The sequence below is a fragment of the Mustela nivalis genome, assembly GCF_964662115.1.
Source record: "Mustela nivalis genome assembly, chromosome: 14".
NCBI lineage: Eukaryota > Metazoa > Chordata > Mammalia > Carnivora > Mustelidae > Mustela > Mustela nivalis.
The window spans coordinates 32,252,232-32,272,781 of record NC_139033.1 but is presented as its reverse complement, the minus strand read 5'-3'; the positions used below and the strand labels follow the sequence as shown (position 1 = coordinate 32,272,781).

Sequence of the window (20,550 nt, the reverse complement as noted above, 5' to 3'; positions counted from 1 at the left end):
TTATTCAGGTGGTTGGGTAATGAGGAGGAGACCCCCTGAAATCCTAGTTTTGCCAAAATATAACAAGTGAACAAATCAACTCTTCATTTCCATTTTCCTAATAAAAAGTCCTAATGCTGCCTAAAATAAAACAGGCTGAGTTTCATTTGACAAAAAAATATCAAATATACATTTAAAAAATTTCTAGGTTCAAACCGTGGATGGGTACATGGTATCTATATAAGAACATGTAGAATACTAATGGCAAAACTAAATACTGTTTTATTTACTTTTATGAAAGCCTCAACTTTGCCTTTAACTCTATCTTCCTATTTAAAATGTATGCACTGTAAGTCATGTTCCCTTAAGTGCGCTGTATATGACCGGTAGCATAGGAAGTGCTTTTCAGGTAGAATACAAATACTTTTTATTTAAGTAATTTTTAATATAGAAAAATACAAATTTTTCTTTTTAAAGTAGATGCAAAGCAATCTTTTAAAATAAGTTACTATGGAAAAATAAGAAACATGATTTATAAGTTCAAATATAGGCAAAACGATCTACAGTGTTAGGAGTCAAGAGAGTGAACACCTTTGCAAGGAAAGATCTGACAGAGGGACTTGTGGGTTACTGGTATCATTTCTTATCTGCATCGTGATGATTACAGAGATGTACTTATTTTCTGATAATTTATGAAGCTGAACACTTTAAGCTTCTTACTGGTCTCTGTATATTTTTGCTACTCTTTAATAAAAATTTGCTTTAAAAGTGATTTAAAGAAAAATATTAAAAAAATAATGGTACACATGTATGGAAATAATCACAAGACACATAAATGACTTGTTTTTGGAAAACACTGGCCTAACTAATATAAAATGAGCTCACCCATACTTTTGTGCCTTTACAGGATCATGATGTCAATTTTTACACTGTTAATTTCGTATTTCTGAAGTTAGGTTTTAAGTCATACCTTGCTTGGTGAACACCCAGGGGCCCAGAGGGTCTTTGCTTGTCACTCCCCTATACGACATCACTTCCTGGACCTGTTCAGTTTGAGGCCAACACCACAGATTTGCTCTCTACATAAACCAGCTTGTTTCTGAAAGGGACACCCTGTTTCAGTTACGCTGTGGGTACAGCCACATCAGCACACAGGCAGCCTATCAGTCACAAAAAGGATAACATGAAGGAATGGTTCAGTCCAGACATCACGTGCTGCTGGAGCTGTAACCTCAACTATACCCAGACAGTTGGGTTAGCAATATTGTCCTCACAGTGAGAATGAGCTGTCCATGGAGGATGGGCACTTCATCCAAAAATGTTAAATATTTCTTGCTCCACTTTTTAAGAAATGGGAAAAACTCTTATATGACTAGAACATGGCCACTGTAAAAACTTCAGATGAAAGTTCAAGGAGAAAGTAAAAATCACCCATCATCTTATCTCTTAGGCACAACACTAGGATTTTTATGTTAATCTGTCGACATTTACTTCTCAGTGCACACATCTATTTAACAAATGTAGAATCATACTATACGTATTTATAGCTTGTGTTTTCATCTTTATATATATGTGGACATCTTTCATGTCAATTATAACACAGATCTAAATTTCTTAATAGACACGTACCCTTTATTTGAATGCAAGCAAAGCATTCCGCTGCATTTCGGTGAGTCACCCTTTGCTGTACTGGCTGACATTGGGGTTTTTTGAAATATGTGTATGAAATAAGTACCTTGGTGTAGAGGCGTATCACTACTTTATTTAAGGTGCTAACTTAACATGAGACAAAAATTCACTATGCTCTACTACCTCAGCCATCAATGTATTTTTGAGACAATTATCAACAAACCCATTTAAGTCATCTCACCTGTAAAAAGATGAGGGAATTTAATAGGCAGTATCACAGCCTCTTTAAGTGCCTCTTTGGCTCCTTCGAGACCAGCAACATCACTCCATTTCACATTTGGTCGCTCTATAACAATGGCACCTACAAGACAAGTATGTCATCTTTAAATTAAGAAGACTATTCCATCACATGTAGAAGACAACATAAAATAATGACATTCAAGAAATATAGTACAAAAATGTCTGAAAAAGTTTTATCTATTAAAAACCTTCTTGAAATCATGTGATTAGGAAGCAGTCGTTGGGGGCGAGTGAGCAGTTGTCAGAAAGCGGGGCTGGGTGATGGGCTAACTTAGGGCAGGTCACTTAACTCTTGTATTTCTGCTTCCTCACTATGAAATGGAAAGAATACTGTCTGCCCAAACTACTTAAGACAGGTTAGTGGAGGGATCAAATGCCCTAATGAATATTAGAGTGTTTGGAAAAGCACCAAACATCACACCAAGTGGTTACAATGTGTGAAAGCACTGATTCTGAAATACCGAAAGTAACTATTCAATGGGGGCTGACCTACTACTACTTCTTTTTTAACAAAAATACCCAGTGATCTAATGCTCTCCTTAAGCACCAAAAGGAAAAGATACCTAAAGAACTTTAACCAGTGACAGACACACAGACGGGCAGATGGATGGAAAGATAAACCGTAGGGAGGAATGGAGGGAGGGGATGGCGGAGGAGACAGGGACAGTGGGACAGTGGGACAGTGGGACAGTGAGCTCCGATCTGCACTACTTCCCTGAGATTTGCCAAATTTTCTTTTGGGCCTCTAAACGGACCTACTTGAAAGTTTTGTACATTTAAAAGGTTATCTAAGTGATTTAGTTTTTCAATATAATATATTCAGAAGCCACAGAAATTGTCACAGTGAGTCCATAAAAGGTTTCTTCTAATACAGCTTATTGGCAAAAGTTTTGAATCCTCTCTTAACAAAAGCTTTCCCAAAAGCTGGTTCTAAGGTGATGTGTAATTGTTTTAAGTATATCAAAACATCACCACCTACACAATTCACTGATTACTGATGAAACTAGTTTTGTGGGTATTTCTTCTTGCTACGAAAGATCATTTATTATTATAAGAGTAATTATATTATACAACATAGTTAAATTATGAAAACCTTTAGCTATAGATTAAAATTAAATGAAATCCCTGCCTGGCTCAGACAGAGGAGCATATGACTCTTGACCTCAGGGTTGTAATTCTGAGGCTCACATTGGGTGTAGAGATTACTTAAAAAAATAAAGTATTAAAAAAAAATGAAATGAAACCATAAAAACTTCCTGCATTCTAAAAGTTCACATTAAGTATAAATTAAAGCGAATTCACTTTTTCTTTTCTATGTTCCATTCAGTTTAGTAACCTTACATGAGGAAATATTTACATCACCCAATAGGATTTTGTAATGGTTAAAAAAGTCAATTTACTTTCTCTATAAGCAACATCTGGTCAACTAAAGTTTTATCTAAGTATGAATTTTCCAAATATGCTTATGCTAAAACTTATCTTCACATTTAACTAATACTTTTCAAAGTTTAAAGGTCATTTTGGTCTGTTTACTGACAAAAGATTATTTAGATATAAGTAATATTAATAAAAGTAGTACTTAGGGGCGCCTGGGTGGCTCAGTGGGTTAAAGCCTTTGCTTTGAGCTCGGGTCATGATCCCAGGGTCCTAGGATAGAGCCCCACATCGGGTTCTCTGCTCAGCGGAGAACCTGCTTCCCGCCCCTCCCACCCCGACTGCCTCTCTGCCTACTTGTGATCTCTGTCAAATAAATAAATAAATCGTTTAAAAAAAGTAGTAATTTAAAAAAAGGGAGAGCGATTATTAGGAGTAAAGGCTATATGATTTGTTTCCAATTAAATAAATTTAACCAGTCTTTGATTAAATCTCAACAAAGTCACTGAGCATCAACAGTTAAGAGAAAATTCAAATCATGTATTCTTTAATAATCAAATACTACACTTAAAGTCATAATTCAAAACAGAAGTAAAAGATTTAAAATGCTTTCAGATAAAAAGAGGAAAGATCCAAAAGAGGATATTACACAGTGAAATCCATGAGCAAACTATAAAATGAAAAGATGGAAAAAAGGACTCTGAGATATGAAAGGCTAGAAGTCCTTTCATATTCTACCCTGAAATTCCAAATGAACTTCCTCATTTAAATATTTTCAGCCTTTGTATTTTTGTATATCTCTGGTCTCATCATTACTGATTTAAAGAAAAATTCCCTATTAAAAGCTGGCTGGTATCTTTTCCAAAACTAAAGACTCACTCCAGTTTTTACTCTGCGGGGGAGAGAGGGAAACAAAACCAAAGGGGCAGAAAAAAACACCTTTGCCTTACAATCAAAATAAGGCCACTTGGCACAGACCACTGGGTCGCCCAGCAAACTCACTGAGTACGAAGCGTGCACCCACACTGCTGCAGGCCATGGCGGTGTGGCAGCAGAAACTCAGCTTTTCCTTCTGGATTTTATTCACCTTTGAAGTTCCCGTTTCTAAATTATCCTTACTAACTGTAGTGCTTTCAAGACATTAACCTTATAGTATTCTCCTATATATCCCAGTGGAGCTGGTAAAACCAATAATAGAATAATAATAATAGTTAGTACAGCAAGATTAAAGGACTGGCCAAGCTAGGTATATTCACCATTCACTAACCCAGGCTGTGCTTCTATAACAGAAATCCTTCCCAGTTATGCATTCTATTTGGCAAGATTCAAATTAACAAAATATTTAAAATTCAACCCCTAAACATCAGTTAACGTATCAAAAAAAAATTAAACCTCAGTACACAGCCAGCAATTAAACAGGTGCTGTTGCAGATACAAACAGCTACCACCGTTGACTGAGGCCCTAAAATTTGTCGGATCTAACATTGGCAGTTTTTATACTGTCATAATTTTCTAACTGCCCAGAAAAGAAGGTATCAGTGATTCCCATTTTAGAGCTGGGGTCTTCTATTCTGAGAGGCTCGGGAATCGGCCCAACATCAGACAGCTTTTCTGCAGCAGGCCCTAGAGGGACTCCAGGTCAGAATGGAACCAAAATCCATGTCTCTCATCATGCCACTATCCTACAAGCACAGAATGAAAGGGTTTTGGAGGCATGGGAGGTAAAAACAGAAAGCTGGAAGAGATAAATGTAAATTGCAACACTGAAACAGGATAAAATACAGATGAGAAAAGTCTGAGAACATGAAGTAAACCATCAGTGCAGCTTCAGCAACAGCAATAAAAACCAAGTATGAGCCCCAATTCATTCTGTTCCCCTGACAATTTGGAAATTTTAGAACTGTCAGATTTTATAATGTGCTAGTAGTGTAAATGCTACCTTCTCTAAAAGGGGGCAAATAAGACAAAATGAAAAAAGAGGAAGTTGACTGACAGGTTTTTTAAGGCACATATAAAGCTGAACAGTATTTTTATTACATGGGAAAAACCAACCTAATAGAGACCCTACAGAGCAAATCCTATGAAAATGGACAAACGAAGTCAGCATGTGACCACTGGGAACCAAAGCCAGTTCTTGAACCTCATTTGAATACAGGGGGAAGAAAACAATTCAAGTAACAATTCACTATGAGGTTTTTTTTTTAAAAAATAAGATAGTAAATTTAAAAAATGAAATCTAAAGCAACCTTGAAGTTGATTCTGTAGTTTCTTTTTTTCAGGATCATCAGATTCTCCTTCCCCATCACTGTCATTCCTAATAAAAAGAATTTAATATATTCAAATGATCACTCATTGCTATCAAAATAAGGCAAAAATGAAGGAAAAATTAATCTGAAATATTTGTGACTTAAGTGACAAAATAAGACATTCACATTAAAAGTTACACTTTTTAAAAAAATTACTTTTAAGAGTATATTAGGCAGGCACATTATCCATCAGTATGGAATCATGAACAGGAAAGGGGCAAAAAGACCAGAATGAAGTCAGGAACCAGCTCCAAATTCCCATGACATACCTATGTATGTACAAATTCATAAACGCATGCCCCCACACTGCATTCCACAGAAGACTTAAGATGAATTACAGGAGAGCTGTGAACAACATGAAAACACCAAACTGGGCAAACTACGTATCAGAACAAGAAGCCATAACCAGGACAGAAAAACCCAGAATCTTAATTATTTAAGGTATGAAGGTCTATAATCCTTAGTCTGGGGGTTCCAAAGAACAGATGAAGCTATCAATGAAAATAAACTGAGACCAAAAGACGAGTTTATCAACCCAGATATTTCATATCTGAGAATTTTTTCTGAAAAATTAATTTAGAAGAAGTTCAAAGATTTGACTACAAGGATAATCATGTCCCCACCATTCCCAAAAGGGAAAAAACTAGAAATAAGGTATGTTCAGTTATGGAATGTAGCATATGACAGACTACATTGCAATCTTAAAACTAATGTTGTAGAAATAGTTTACTGAGCTGTTTATAACACAACCTTGAATGAAAAGGTGATAAAGCAAAAAATATGGCACTACACCATTTTTTACATATAACACATAAAGGGAGATTTAAAAGCTTGATAGAATTTTTCCCCAAAATGGGACTGGCTTATTCATCACAGAATGGCAGGGTGATGGGTTAGGTAGAGACTGCCCACTGATTGACCTGACATCCACTCCAACCTTGTTCTACCATGCTTTCTTCTACAATACTTCTAAGTACTTCTAAAAAGTTGCCCTTTCTGGGCTTCCTTGCGCTAGGGCTCCCCATGAGACCAAACCAAGAAGGTGGAGGCAAGCAACTGAGGTGGCAGCTGCATGCAAAGAGATCCTACCTTCGAGTAAAAGCCCTGGCCTGCTGAGGGAGCTGTGGCAGAGGTCCTGTGGTCCCTGCCAGGCATCAGAAGCCTTGACAGGGGCACTGGCAGCAGTGGGATCCCTACTGGAACAACCCTGGCAGAAGTGGGCATTTCTCCTAACAACATGGAACCCACGCTTGAGTCCCTGCCCCCACCCCGAATCTGTAAGGTCAATACTCTTTACTAATTTCCTTTTTGCTTAGCCAAGGTGGGTACTGCTAGTCAATACAGAATTGGTATCCCCCTGCTAGGTAGCCACCTCAAAAGTGGAAACTACAGGGTCTTCAAGCAAGACCAGAAAGCCTCAACTCACAGAGAGAAGAGGACATTTCTGCTGGCAAGGGAGTCTTAGGAAGAGTCGGGGGTTCCAGGCACTGGAGGTTAACGAAACTTTTCCCAATAGTTTCATTTTAATTTTGGAGACCCAGTCTTCCATTAAATAGCTCAACCTTCATATAAGAAACCCTAAAGTTGACTCTACGTTGAAATTCAACAATCCGTTAAGATCAGCTAGGGCCTGATTTTTGCTATGTCAATGCTGTAGGTACAGAAGATAAAAATATTGTTTGGTGTCACAGGAACTTCCTAGTTCCCTGACATGTCTTGAACAGAGAATATAAAATCTTGAGCTTGTAATTCATTTCAAACTCTCACATGTAGTCAACTGTAGTTCTACCCACTCCTATGTCCTTCAAAACGGCCTCTGGAACACTGAACACTGCCTTCAAAAGACACTCCATTCCCTGTGACCACAGAGGGTTGTCTAAGTGCCTTGTGCCATGCATCCCAGGAAGTAGGAGTATCACAACCTCTAATGTGAACCAGACCCTCCTGCCTTCAAACCCAACCAGGCCAGATAACCCCACCCCAGAGTCTCATTCTTTAGATGTCAGAGACTATGTTACCATAAAACTATTTACAAAAAGAAGCAGCAGGTCAGATTTGGCCTATAAGTCATGGATTGCCAACACCTTGTTTAAACAAAAGAAACTGATTTCACAAATTAAATATAATTTTTTCTTTTAATTAGATATAAAATATAACACTCTAAAATACATACCCCTTCTCGTCAGCTGGACTCGGCTGTCCCTCTTTCACTGGTTTCTGTGGATTTTTCTCTTTCTTTTTCAGGTACTCCTTTAGTTTTTCTGCTCTATCGAGATATTCTGTACACTTTGCCCTGATACTCTGCTTGGCTTTATCGCCCTGCGCTTCATCTATTAGAGGGAAATAAGAGAGATTTTTCTATTAGTATTCTAGATTTAAACAGAAAGGTTTAAACTTAGACACAATTTTGAGACAAGAACAATGTAGTTTGTGGGAGGGAGGAAGAGCATCTCGAGCTCAACATAACCAACGCTCATCAACTCTTCTCTGCTTCCTCCAGTATAGCTTGGGGCCAACAGTGGATCTCAGTCAGAAAAGAGATCTGAGCAAGACACTAGGATAGTTTAAGTTAATGCTAAATAATAAGAAGAAATTATTTAATATTCTGAGGGTTTTAATCTTCCCATTACATTTTGTGCAGATAGTTGAGAGCTGCTTATCTCATACAAAATGAATGATAAGACAAACAGAAGTAATATTAACCATTTTCATTAATGTCTACACAAACTATTTTATAGCCAAAAAAAATGACAGGAATCCCATAAAGTACATGTACCACTAATACCGTAATTGGACTATATAAAGACCTCTGTGAGAGCCATTTCAAAAGCAGACTTCAGCAGGCTGTGCAGTGCATGGGACTAGACCCACATACCTTATGTTATGATTCATTCTCAGTTTCACTTTTATTTGACACAAAAACCTCAAAATGAAATGGAGAAGCTCAAAAGAAAATTCTAAATTATCCAAATGCTAAAACTGTTATTTATAAATAACTATAAGAAAGACACTTTTTAAATGCTCAGCATTAGGTTTAAGATCAACGAAGGCAGTGATTTTTTACCCCTTTTCTTCTCATTGCTGTATCCCAGTGCCTATGATACCAGGCATATAGGAAACATGCAAAACATACTTAAAAGATATATGAATAAAATGTCTCCCAACATATCTTTTTTAAAGGTACTTAAGAGCATGTTCAGAGATACTTAGAAAATGTGAGGTTCATACATAATCGGAGTATATTACCAATAAAAAAAACTATTTGCATTGACTGTGGTATTTTAACATGTTTAGGTATATAAAGTAACAGTAACTATGATAACTGTGCACATTTGTTTGCTGAATATTTAAAAATTATTAACAAGCTATGGGCAATTTTTTGCAAATGGATAGTTTACAATTTTCTGGCATTGCATTTCAACTTTTATAAATAAAATATAATAATCTTTGTCTTTAACATTTTGAAATAAAAAGCAAACTATGACCTTACATTTAACTACATGAAGAAAATACTGAACGGCATGTTGGTAGAGTTGAAGCGCTTCCTCATAGTTCCCGGCTTTGTCTTCCTGAGCTGCTTTGCCAGCAAGATCTATTGCTTTCTGTTTGAAGTGAGGCAAAATCATACCATCAAAATCACAAAACTTTGAAGTAAATAAGCATACTGTAAGTTTTTTTTTTTAATAAAAGAAACTTTAAAACAAACCAATCTGTTTTCCCTACTCTCAACTGCATGTTATTATAAATAGTAATGATTTATAAAATGTAAACTACATTTATTATATGGGTAAATGCTACCCATAGAATCTTTATTTTTCCTTAAGATTTTATTTATTTATTTGACAGAGAGAGAGAGAGGCAGCGACAGAGGGAACACAAGCAGAGGGAGTGGGAGGGCAAGAAGCAGGCTTCCCATGGAGCAGGAAGCCAATGTGGGGCTGGATCCCAGCACCCTGGGATCATGACCTGAGCCGAAGGCAGCTGCTTAAAGCAACCCAAGCACCGCTGATGTCTACTTCATCCAGTACCAATCACTAAAATTCTCACATAATTTTCATTCAACATAAGTTAAGCTTAGAGCTAGTAAGGAATAACTGGATGTATGAAAATTCATGTTAAAATCATTCAGGGAAATTCTCAAAACTCCAGTGCTGTTATAGATAACATACGTAACAATTAGTAAAATATAAATGGTAAAAAACCCCTTCAGAAGCAATGAGGCAATGAAATAGCAAGAATCTGGAATACCCAATCTTTTAATCCAGTAATTATCTAAAAGGTTTACTGAACTAAAATAGTAACAAGAGGGGTCTTTTAAAACAACAAAACAGGGGCGCCTGGGTGGCTCAGTGGGTTAAGCCGCTGCCTTCGGCTCAGGTCATGATCTCAGGGTCCTGGGATCGAGTCCCGCATCGGGCTCTCTGCTCAGCAGGGAGCCTGCTTCCTCCTCTCTCTCTCTCTCTCTGCCTGCCTCTCTGCCTACTTGTGATCTCTCTCTGTCAAATAAATAAATAAAATCTTTAAAAAACAAAAACAAAAACATAACAAAACATGAAAACTGGAATTTTAAGCAGCAAAAGACACCACACAATAAGTTATTACAGGATCATTAAAACAGTATTTTAAGAACATTCACAGTAATATAGAAAATATGTTTATAATAGAATTTTTAAAAAAGGCACAACACAATTTTTGTACGTAGCATGAGTTCTACTATTTGAAACAGCAAAAACAAAAATAACACAGGAAAATGATGGAAAGACAATTTAACAGAGGCTGTCTTTGATAAGACTCAACTTTTTCTTTTTCTACCTTTTCACACCTATAAAGATGCCTATAATGAACATGAGCTTTTGTAGAATCAAACCCCCCCCCAAAAAACCAAAACCAAAAACCTTCTAAAATAGATCCACACCAATATGCAAAAGCAAGTTAATGGTAGAAGAAACAGTGCTGGAGCAATTAGACATCTATAAGAAAAAAAAAAAAAAAGACACAGAAGAGAATCCTTAAAAAAAAAAAAAAAAAAAGCAGGCTCCACACCCAGCATGGCACCTGACATGGGGCTTGAACTCACAACCCTGAGATCAAGACCTGAGCTGAAACCAAGACTCAGACCTAACCTGACTCAGGTACCCAGGTGCCCAGAGACAGAATCTTGACCTAAACTACTCTGTATAAAAATCAATTCACTATATTTTTCACCCAAAACTAGTATTACATTGTATGTTAACTAACTGGAATTTAAATAAGAACTTCTTAAAAAATCAAGTATGCTTTTAAAAGCAGAGAATCTTCTCTGGTTGAAAGTAGAAGATAAGAGGCGGAAGGAAAGGTCAGAAAGCACAGAAGCAGGATGAAAATTCAACAAACCACAAAGGATGAAGAAGAAAGTGGCAATGGGTCAGAGTATGCAGGTGACTTCTTTAAGGGGAGAATCACCCTCAGCTGACAACAGAGAAAAAGAATCTCAGTTTGACAAACACATGAAACTGAAATCTGCCAACAACCTGTGTTTAGAAGCAGACACATCCGTCCCTAGAGCCTTCAGAAACAAACAAACAAATAAGCAAAAATGCAGCCCTGCAGACACCTTGATGTCAGCCTGGTAAAACTCTGAGCTAGAACACAGCTGAGCTATGCTGTACCTGGACTTCTAGCATATTTAATTTTGGGGAAAAAAAATTAACTCATAAAGGATAATGGACTTAAATATAAAATGTGGGACTATAAAATCTTTAGGAAAAAAACAAAATTTTTACCATTGAGGGCCAGGCAAAGGGTTCTTAGACTACATACCGAAAAGCACAATATATATATATAAATAAGAACAATATGGTATTGGCATAAAAACAGACCCATATATCAATGGAACAGAACAGAAAGCTCAGAAATAAACCCACACACATATGTGGTCAATTAATTTACCAAACAAGAGCCAAGGATATCCAAAAAGAAAAGGACAGTTTCTTCAGTAAATGGTGTGATGACGGGCTGGTGCAGTTGGTCGGGGTGTCTGACTCTTGCTTTTGTCTTGGGTTTTGACCTCAGGGTCATGGGATTGGGCCCTAAGATGTGCCCTGTGCTCCACGAAGAGTCTGCCTGGGATTCTCTCTTTCTCTCTCTCTCTCTCTCCCGCTGCCCCTCCTGCTTGTGCTCTCTCTCTCCAAAGTAAATAAGTAAATCTTTAAAAAGATATGGTGTTGGGAAAAGTGGACAGCAATATGCAAAAGAATGAAAGTGGACTACTGTCTTACACCATCCATGAAAATGAATGGATGAAAGATGGGAACTTAAGACCCGAAACCATAAAAATCCCTAAAGAAAATATAGGCAAGTCAGTCTGGACTCTGGTCTTGGTGATGATTTTCTGGATTTGATAAATGAAAGCAAAGGCAATAAAAGCAAAAATAAACAGGTGTGATCACATCAAACCAAAAAGCTTCTGCACAGCAAAGGAAACCATCAACAAAATGAAAAGGTGACCTACTGAATGGTAGAAAATATTTGCAAATCGTGTATCTGCTAAAGGGTTAATATCCAAAATATACAAAGAACTCATATAACTCAACAGCAAAAGAACCAAGCAACCCAATTAAAAAAAAAAAGGGTAGAAGATCTGAACAGATATTTTTCCGAAGAGGTAACAGATGCCCAACAGGTATATGAAACGGCATTCAACATGACTAATCATCAGGAAATGCAAATCAGAACTATAATGAGCTATCAATACACAACTGTCAGAATGGCTATTGTCAATAAAACAAAAAACAGCAAGTGTTGGTGAGGACGGGAAGAAAAGGGAACGCTTGTTCACTATTGCCGAGACTGTAATTGGTGCAGCCACTACAGAAAACACTATGGACGTTCCTCAAAAAATTAAAAATGGAACTACCATATGATTCAGCAATTTCACCCGCGTATTACCCAGAGAAAATGAAAACACAAACCCAAAAAGATATATGCACTCCAAAGTTCACTGCAGCATTATTTAAAATAGCCGAGATATGGAAAGAGCCTATATGTTCACAGAATGTAAGTATGGAATATATTTTTATATATATATATATATATATATACACACACAAAAGAATATTATTCAACCATAAAAAGGGGAAATCTTGGCAGTGTGACAATAAGAATAGACTTGAGGGCATTACAGTAAATGAAATAAGTCAGAGAAAGATAAATACCATATGCTCTCACTTACGTGTGAAATCTAAACAAAAAATCCACAAACATAAAACCCCAAGCTCACAGAAACAGAGAACAGACTCGTAGTTTTAAGTTGTGGAGAAAAGTGAAATAGGTGAAGGGAGTCGAAGGATACAAATTAAAGAAAAATGATAAATTGGACCTTATCAAATCAAAAAACTTTTGGTCTGGAAAAAAATTCTGTTAAAAGGATGAAAAAGAAAAGCTAGAGATTGGGTGAAATATTGGCAAACTACATATTTCAGAAAGGAAGACTAATATTTAGAACACAGGAAGAACTCCCAAAACTCAACAGAATTCAAGTAGGAAATCAGCTGAAGATAAGAACAGACCTTCCATCAAAGAGGTAATACTGATGGCAAATTAGCACATGAAAAGACGTTTACAATCATTAGCCACTAGAGAAAGGCAAATTAAAACCGCTATGAGACATCTCAAAACATCAGCATGGCAAAAATTTAAAAAAAAAAAATAGTGACAAGAATACCAAATGGTGGTAAGGATACAGAGAACCGATCACTTACACATTGCTGGTAGGATGTAAAATGGTATAGCCACTCTGGGAACTGGTTTGTTGTTTACACATGTAAACATGCAGCTACCATACAACCAGCATCTATACTCTTGGGTATTTATCCCAGAGAAATGAAAACTTGTGTTCACACAAAACTTTATACATGAACATTCCAGATGTCCTTCAAGCACAGAGTGGTTAAACTCTGATGCACCCACAGCATGGAGTACTACTCAGCAACGAAAAGGAATGACCTTGATCCAAAGGACATGAATAACTCTTGAGAGACTTTTGCTAAGTGAAAAGAAGAAATTCCAAAAGGTTACATATTCTACGAGTCTATTTCTACAACCTTCTCAGAATGACAAAACTAGAGATGGAAGGCATATTAGTATGTCAGGAAACAGGAATGCAGGACAGGGGAAGAGAAAGAATGGTGATTATGGTTCTAAAACAGCTACAGGAAAGATCCCTGTGCATAGAACTATTCTTCTTCTTCTTTTGTTTTAAATATTTGAGACAGACTGAGAGAGAGGGCATGAGAGGGAAGCGAGAGTCAAGAGGGAGAAGCCGACTCCCCGCTGAGTGGAGAGCCCAATGCAGAACTCCATCCTGGGACTCCATGATCGTGACCTGAGCTGAAGGCAGTTGCTTAATCCACTGAGCCACCCAGGAGCCCCTGGAGAGAACTATATTCTGTATCACAACCGGGAGAAGAAACTGACCCGTGTGACAGATCTCAACACACACACACAATGGGGTGCCTGGGTGGCTAAGTCAGTTAAGCATCTGCCTTCGGCACAGGTCATGATCCCAGGGTCCTGGGATAGAGCCCTGCATCAGGTCCAGCTCCCTGCTCAGTTCAGAGTCTGCTTCTCCCTCTCCCTGCTGTTCCCCCACTTATGCGCACACGCTCTCTCAAATAAATAAAATCTTTAACGAAATATATACACGAGTACAAGTAAAACTGGAAAATCTGAGTAAGACTGGTGGAATGCATCAACGTCAATATCTGGGTTACGATACTGTTCTGTAGTTTTATGAGATGCTACCACTGCAGGCAATGGGTGAAGGGTACACAGGATCTCTCTGTATTACTTTTCACAACTGCACATGAACCTGTGGTTATCACAAAATACAATTTTCACTAAAAATCTATTTTTAATACTTAAAAACATATACATACATCTAAGAACAAGCATGGCTGATTAAAACATTCCACCTGGATTCATCCAGGTAGTAAAACCATAGTCAACAGGAGTAAAAGCTAGTAGAAAAAAGGATCATGTTGATCCTACAGCAAAGATAAGCACATAATTAAGAGAAGAAAAAATACATCATTCAAACAATCCCAAACCAATCACACGAGAATATTATATTTTGAAGCAGCTACTACGGGCTGCAGATTGATGTACATGGGAGGAAGAGGCCTTCGGTCTGCTGCAGCAGGAGGGCAGAAACAGGAACTGGTGTTTTAGCACTGAGAAGATGCAGTAGTACTGATTTCATAGATCAAATAGCCCCAATTTGAAGCTAAACAGTCAAAAGCTTGGTAAGCCAGGCAGGATATAAAGGGCAGAGTCACAAGACTCATACACTCGGTTACCCAGTGGTCTGGTGCCCCTGGTCATTTAAAAATGGATGCAGAAGACTCCGTGGCTACACCACACAGAGGAAGTAAGTTCTTCCTTAATCAAGCTACAATTTTCTCCTACTATTCTCAGTGACTGCGCCACTCCCCTCTGCAGCTACATACTCTCCTCATTCGCAGATCATCGTCTTTCTGGCACCACAGTGATGATTAAAGGAAAACTCTTACACTCAGTACTTAATCATCTAGCACCAAATATGGTACTGATGACTTTCAACCAGCCTTTCTATGATGGACGTGACTCCTGCGCTGTCCAAAATGTCCAAAATGCAAGCCACTATCTACGGCTTCTGAGCACCTGTGGCTAGCGTGACTGAGTTTTACATTTTGAGTTAAATTTCAATGTAAATAGCTACATGCTAAACCTTTAATCAAACATGACAATTTGAGAGTATGCGTCTGTTTTTTCCTTGCTGAATAGCCCACTTCACCCTTGTTTCTGTTAGCACTTTTCATCTGAATTCAAACTGTTCTTGCATGGTTCTGCAGTGCAATCATTCTTCATCCTGACCATTTCCTTCGCTACTATCCTCGCTCAGTCCACTAGGGCATGTGTCAAAACTACCACCGAGCCTCAGTGGTGAGCCCGCTGACCACCCTCAAGTCCTTCCCGCAACCAGAGAAGGGCCGCCCCATTTGATGGACTCCCACTGCCGGGTCATGGTGTACAAGGCCTTCGACGACCCGGGCCCTGGTTCCCTCTGGACTGCTTCTCAAACCCGTTAGTCTGCCTTCACGCAGGCAGCCTGTGCAGCGTTGATCCCTCTGCCTAGAATGCCTTCCCTGTTCTTCCCCCACGGGTGCCCGACAGTCTCCTTTTCAGTCACACAGCAAATGCCAAGTCCTCAGAGACGTCCCCCCAATCTACTTCAGAGGCTGGACTCGCTCCGTCCCTGCTTTCAGCTCTCCCCGCACCCCATCCCATCACTGTGGTTACTGTTATCTGGGGATCCTCACGCACCGCCTATCTCCTTTAATAGGTGAGCTCCATGAGCACAGGGACCTCACCTGCAGCGCTGCGCCAGGCCCAGAGCCTGGAACAGAGCCTGGCACAAACTGGGTACTTAATAAAATTGTTGAGCAAATGAAAAAAATCCCTGACTGCTTTCTCAAAGCCTTCTTCCTTTTGGTTATTCTACCTCTATAATCACTAACAATTTCCCTCCACTGGGTATTTTCCTCTGTCAATGCTGTCTTTTCCCTATGCTCTGGAGACCACCCCCACCTTCCTTCCTGAGATTCACCCTATCAGTTATGTGACACTCTACTGCTCTCCCCAAACTAACCTCCCTCCCATCTTTTTTTTTGGGGGGGGGGGGCTTCCTTAGCATAAACATGCATGTTAGTCCTACTTCAGACTCGTATCTCCGAAACGCAAACTAAAACACACTGGCCCTCCTGAGTTCCTAGGTTTCTCTCTAGTTACTACCTTACTCCTCTTTTCACCTCCATAGTAAAACCGCAAAAAGAACTCCAAGTTCATCATGAATCCTTGATTTCTCCATGGCAATGCTTCCTGCTGGACTATCATGTCTCACACTTACCTAACTCTCTTCCCACAGCATTTAACCCTCCTAAGAGACACCTGGACGTGGCCTCCTCCACCTTCGGCCTCCATGGCACCATTCTCTCTTGGTTTTACTCTGGATTATATAATGAATTTTTTTTAGGCTCCCTTTTCTCTCTGCTTAAATGCCACTATTCCAGAGTTTCTATCTGTTTGTTTTCTCTTATTTCATGAACTCTCCAGAATGCCCACAACCTCTGCTACCATCTGTACACTATTAACTCTCAAACCCTTGTTTCCAGCCTGGCTCCCTCTCTTCTAGGTCAAGATATCCAACTAAAGAGTTGGATATATATCCAACCACTCACTGAACATTTCCACTCGGTTGTCCCCAAACGCATTTCAAACTCAAAAAGTTCAACAATAGCTGCCCCCAAGTATGTTCCTCTTCTTGTAATCCCAGAACCAATTCCTCCCCATTCAACCCAAGGATCTGAGAGAAAATCCAGACTCCTCCTGTCCCTTTTTTTAAATGCAGAGCCAAGCCTGACTGTTCTTCCTCTTCAATCTGTCTCTGATCAATCCTCCTCCTTCTTTAACAGGTACTACACTACTCTGGCCCTCACCATCTCCCGTCACACAGAACTCTGCCTTCCTAACTGTGGTCTCCCTGTTTCCAGGCCTGCTACCAATCAAGCTGTCCCCTGTACACAGATGGTATTTCTTTCTAAATCAAAAACCTGAGCATATTTCCTTCTGATTCTCCACCTACAGCAGGATGAGAACCAGTCATCTCCATGTGGCACACGCCTTTCCGTGGCCTAACCAGGCCTGTCCTCCCACCGTATACACTTAGTCCCAGTCATCCCAAACTAGTGGGACAACCCACACAGCTCAGACTTCAGGCCTTTGTTCACAGTGTAAACAAAGTAGATCTCTCCACTTGGAACATACTATTCCACTATGTCCCTGTTAAGGCTCCAGCTTCTCCAAGCACCAGCAAAGTCATGGTCTTCCTGCTGCAAAGCCCTCCCCCACACCTTTAGGAGGCCTAGCCTGAGCTTCCTCTAAATTTCCACTGCCTCTGGTACATACTTCCAAAGATCACACAGTATCCCCATCAGCCATGTTATATGTCTTATCACATCAAAATAGAAGCCTTTGGAAATCAAGGGTGATATATTACTTTTATGATTCCTTAAGACTTAGCAAAATGAATGGCATATTTAGGACTGAGAAAACTTGAGTTCTATGCATACTGTATTACTTGCAATTTCTCCAACCCTCTCCAAGGTTTATTGTACTTCTTGACCGAGGTCTATATTCTTTGTCTTTACCTGAAATGCATCCTATTTTCTGGTCACTTCATAATGAAAGCGCAAACTTACAAGCAAATAAACCTGGATTCAAAACTAACTTCAATACTAATTAAAATCACAACCTTAATAAACTTTGGTTTCTTATACTGCGAAACTGAAGTAATACTGAATGGTTGTTTCGAAGATTAAATAAGATCACACCAAATACCAGGCTGACTGACAATTAGTGTCAGTGCCTTTCACATTATCTAAGCTCACACCATCTCCTCTGTGAAACACTTCTCATTTATCCTTAAAGAGTTAGATAAATTCTTCCTTTCTGCCCTCTCACACTCACCTCTAATTCTATTATTTTATAATTTTGACTTTTTGTTATCTGCTTTCCTCCATTAGATTATAAGCATCCGGTTATAGGGAGTCTTGCCTTGTTTGGTGGAAAGTTATCTGTTATTTGAATATTCCCCATCCAAATTTCCTAGGTTAGAACATTAAAAAGGTTGAATGAGAAAGGGCACCTATGACCCAACCATAATAAAATTATAACTCAACACCTCTCCCTGTTTAACACCAGCAACATGCCTTTAATATGTGTCAATCTCTGATTCATTGAGGAACACCTGCCCCAATTCAAATATGATGCAAACTGAATATAGAATGAAAGTGCAGTTATTACAAAAGGAAAAAAGTATCAGTAAATGTTTGAAAATTATGTTGCGGAACGTCCCAATTACATGCAAGGTCTTGACGAATGAAAAGTTAGTGGAATAAAAAGAGTTAACGGACAAACCAACAAGAATGAAGATAGCACTTCAAAAGAAATCGCCTTTGATATTCAAAGGAGACAATACTTTTACCAAGAACATTTACCAAAAAGACCCTTTCTGAATGGGGCTACAAAACAAAAACAAAAACAAGAAAACAATGGTAAATGGAGATTATTACATCTTATTAAATGCAAGCCTGTTGGAAAAGACACAAAAATCAACATAGGCCCTAATCCTGATTCTAAAGAATAAGGAATAAGTCACAGTTGACAGTGGCAATTATGTTTTAGAAATATAAAATGTTTACTTTCAGAATCCTTCGGGTACATGTTCAAGGTAAAAGTCTCAGGAAAGCTTCTTCCTCCCCCAACTTTTTTTCTTTTCTTTTCTTTTCTTTTTGTGAATTTTGGAGGTCTCTTTAAATAGATCTACTTTCAGTGGTCTTCTTCAGGATCAATGACCCTGGTTTGAGCAGGTCCTCCATTATCCTTGGATCTTGCACCAGGCACCCATAAATGCCTGATCAACTACTGCAAAACCAGGACAAGGATTCAACACAGGTATTTTATACTGATCTTTCCCCCAAACGGACCTAGTGGACTGGGAGCCCTCGAGGCTAAGACACATTGAAATCTGAATGTGAAACCTCAGATCCAATCTAGGGATGGGAGGCACTGTTTCAGAAATTTCTCTTCTTAAGTGAATTCCATAGAGACCCAAAAATTAGGTCTAAAAGTTTAGGAATCTATGATCTATGTACCAAACACCGCACTCGCTGCAGAAGGGGCGGAAAGGTGGAGCACACCTGAGCTTAAGACCACTCCCCGATTCTGTACACATTTGGGGAACCACAGTAGAGTGCACATGAATGCACACCTCAATGAATTCACGGATCCCTCAAATTCTAAGACTGTCCTCACAGTTCCCGAAGAGACGCGCTTTGCTTCACCAGTTTGAGACTGGGGAACTACCTTCAACTGCCTCAGGGCAGTGCTTTGCAAACATTACGATCTTTTCTCTCTCTTACAGTGACTGGTGCGTCTGTGCCTCTCGTCCAAAGCGCTGCCCAGTTCGGTTCACAAAGAGGGAAAAAACCCCACCTCAGAGAGAAGAGTCTCACATAGCGGGTGGGCTCGGGAGACCCCGGAAGCTGGAGGAAAGAGCCGGACCCTCCCGCCCGCAGCTGGGCGCTGGCGCCGCCCTCCTCCGCCCAGCACCAGGGGCGCGGCCGCTTCCTCCCTCCTTCTCGGCCCCCACTCCTGACCCCGCGCCGCCCCTCAGCTCCCGCTCTCCAGGGGGCGGGAAAACAGTGATACCTGGAGGTTGGCCGAGGTGGATGTCATGGCGGAGATCGAGGCGGTTCTCTGGAGAAGAACGAGGGCAGAGGAAGCCAACAGCGCCAACGTCGAGTCGCGCCCGGTGCTGCCCGAAACGTGCGCAGGCTGGTGTCTCTTGGACCCCGAGCCGCGGCTTCCTTTCTGGAACTTGTTCCAAAACCACACGGCACTTCGAGAACCGCCCGACCCTTCTCACAAAACTTCCGCAATCCTAAGCCCCTCCGGGCTCTCGCCCCGCCTCTGGCCACAGCACTTCCGCTTTCGTCATCAGCACGCGCACTACCCCGTCTTCAGCCATCCGGGTGTCGCCTTAGCCCCGGAATCTCGCGATGCCAGTAGTGACATTCCCTGAAGGCGCTGCCTGGCCTGTGGACGTCAAGCTGGGCGCAAGCGCGCTGCGGCTCTGACGCAGGGGCAGAGAGGACTCCTGGAGTCTAGGTGTTTCCTTTTCTTCTTTTTCCAAATGTCTTATGCTTGGGATGAATTATTGGTTCTGGCCCCTTTCACTCCATGTCACGGAGAGTGCTCTGTAGCTCGATGGCATTTGAGTGATACAAGTTATCCCATTTCCAAGACCCGGCCGCTGGGGACTGGGCCCCTAACTGCGCCGGATGGGGTAATTATAGGACCTACCTCAGGACTGTGAAGAACGCTA

General features: G+C 39.9%; 1 protein-coding gene across 1 annotated transcript in view; it reads right to left on the bottom strand.

Moving 5' to 3' along the window:
* Window positions 1-20,181, bottom strand: part of VPS4B (vacuolar protein sorting 4 homolog B) — a 30,179-nt gene extending 9,998 nt beyond the window's left edge. Inside the window, exons 1-5 of the mRNA XM_082699289.1 lie at window positions 19,875-20,181; window positions 9,079-9,190; window positions 7,762-7,918; window positions 5,529-5,596; window positions 1,850-1,969 (exon numbers count right to left, since the gene is read on the bottom strand). Coding sequence (XP_082555415.1) covers window positions 1,850-1,969; window positions 5,529-5,596; window positions 7,762-7,918; window positions 9,079-9,190; window positions 19,875-19,901 — 484 coding nt within the window. The 5' untranslated portion in view covers window positions 19,902-20,181. The remainder of the gene's footprint in view (window positions 1-1,849; window positions 1,970-5,528; window positions 5,597-7,761; window positions 7,919-9,078; window positions 9,191-19,874) is intronic.
* Between the last annotated feature and the right edge of the window lie 369 nt (window positions 20,182-20,550).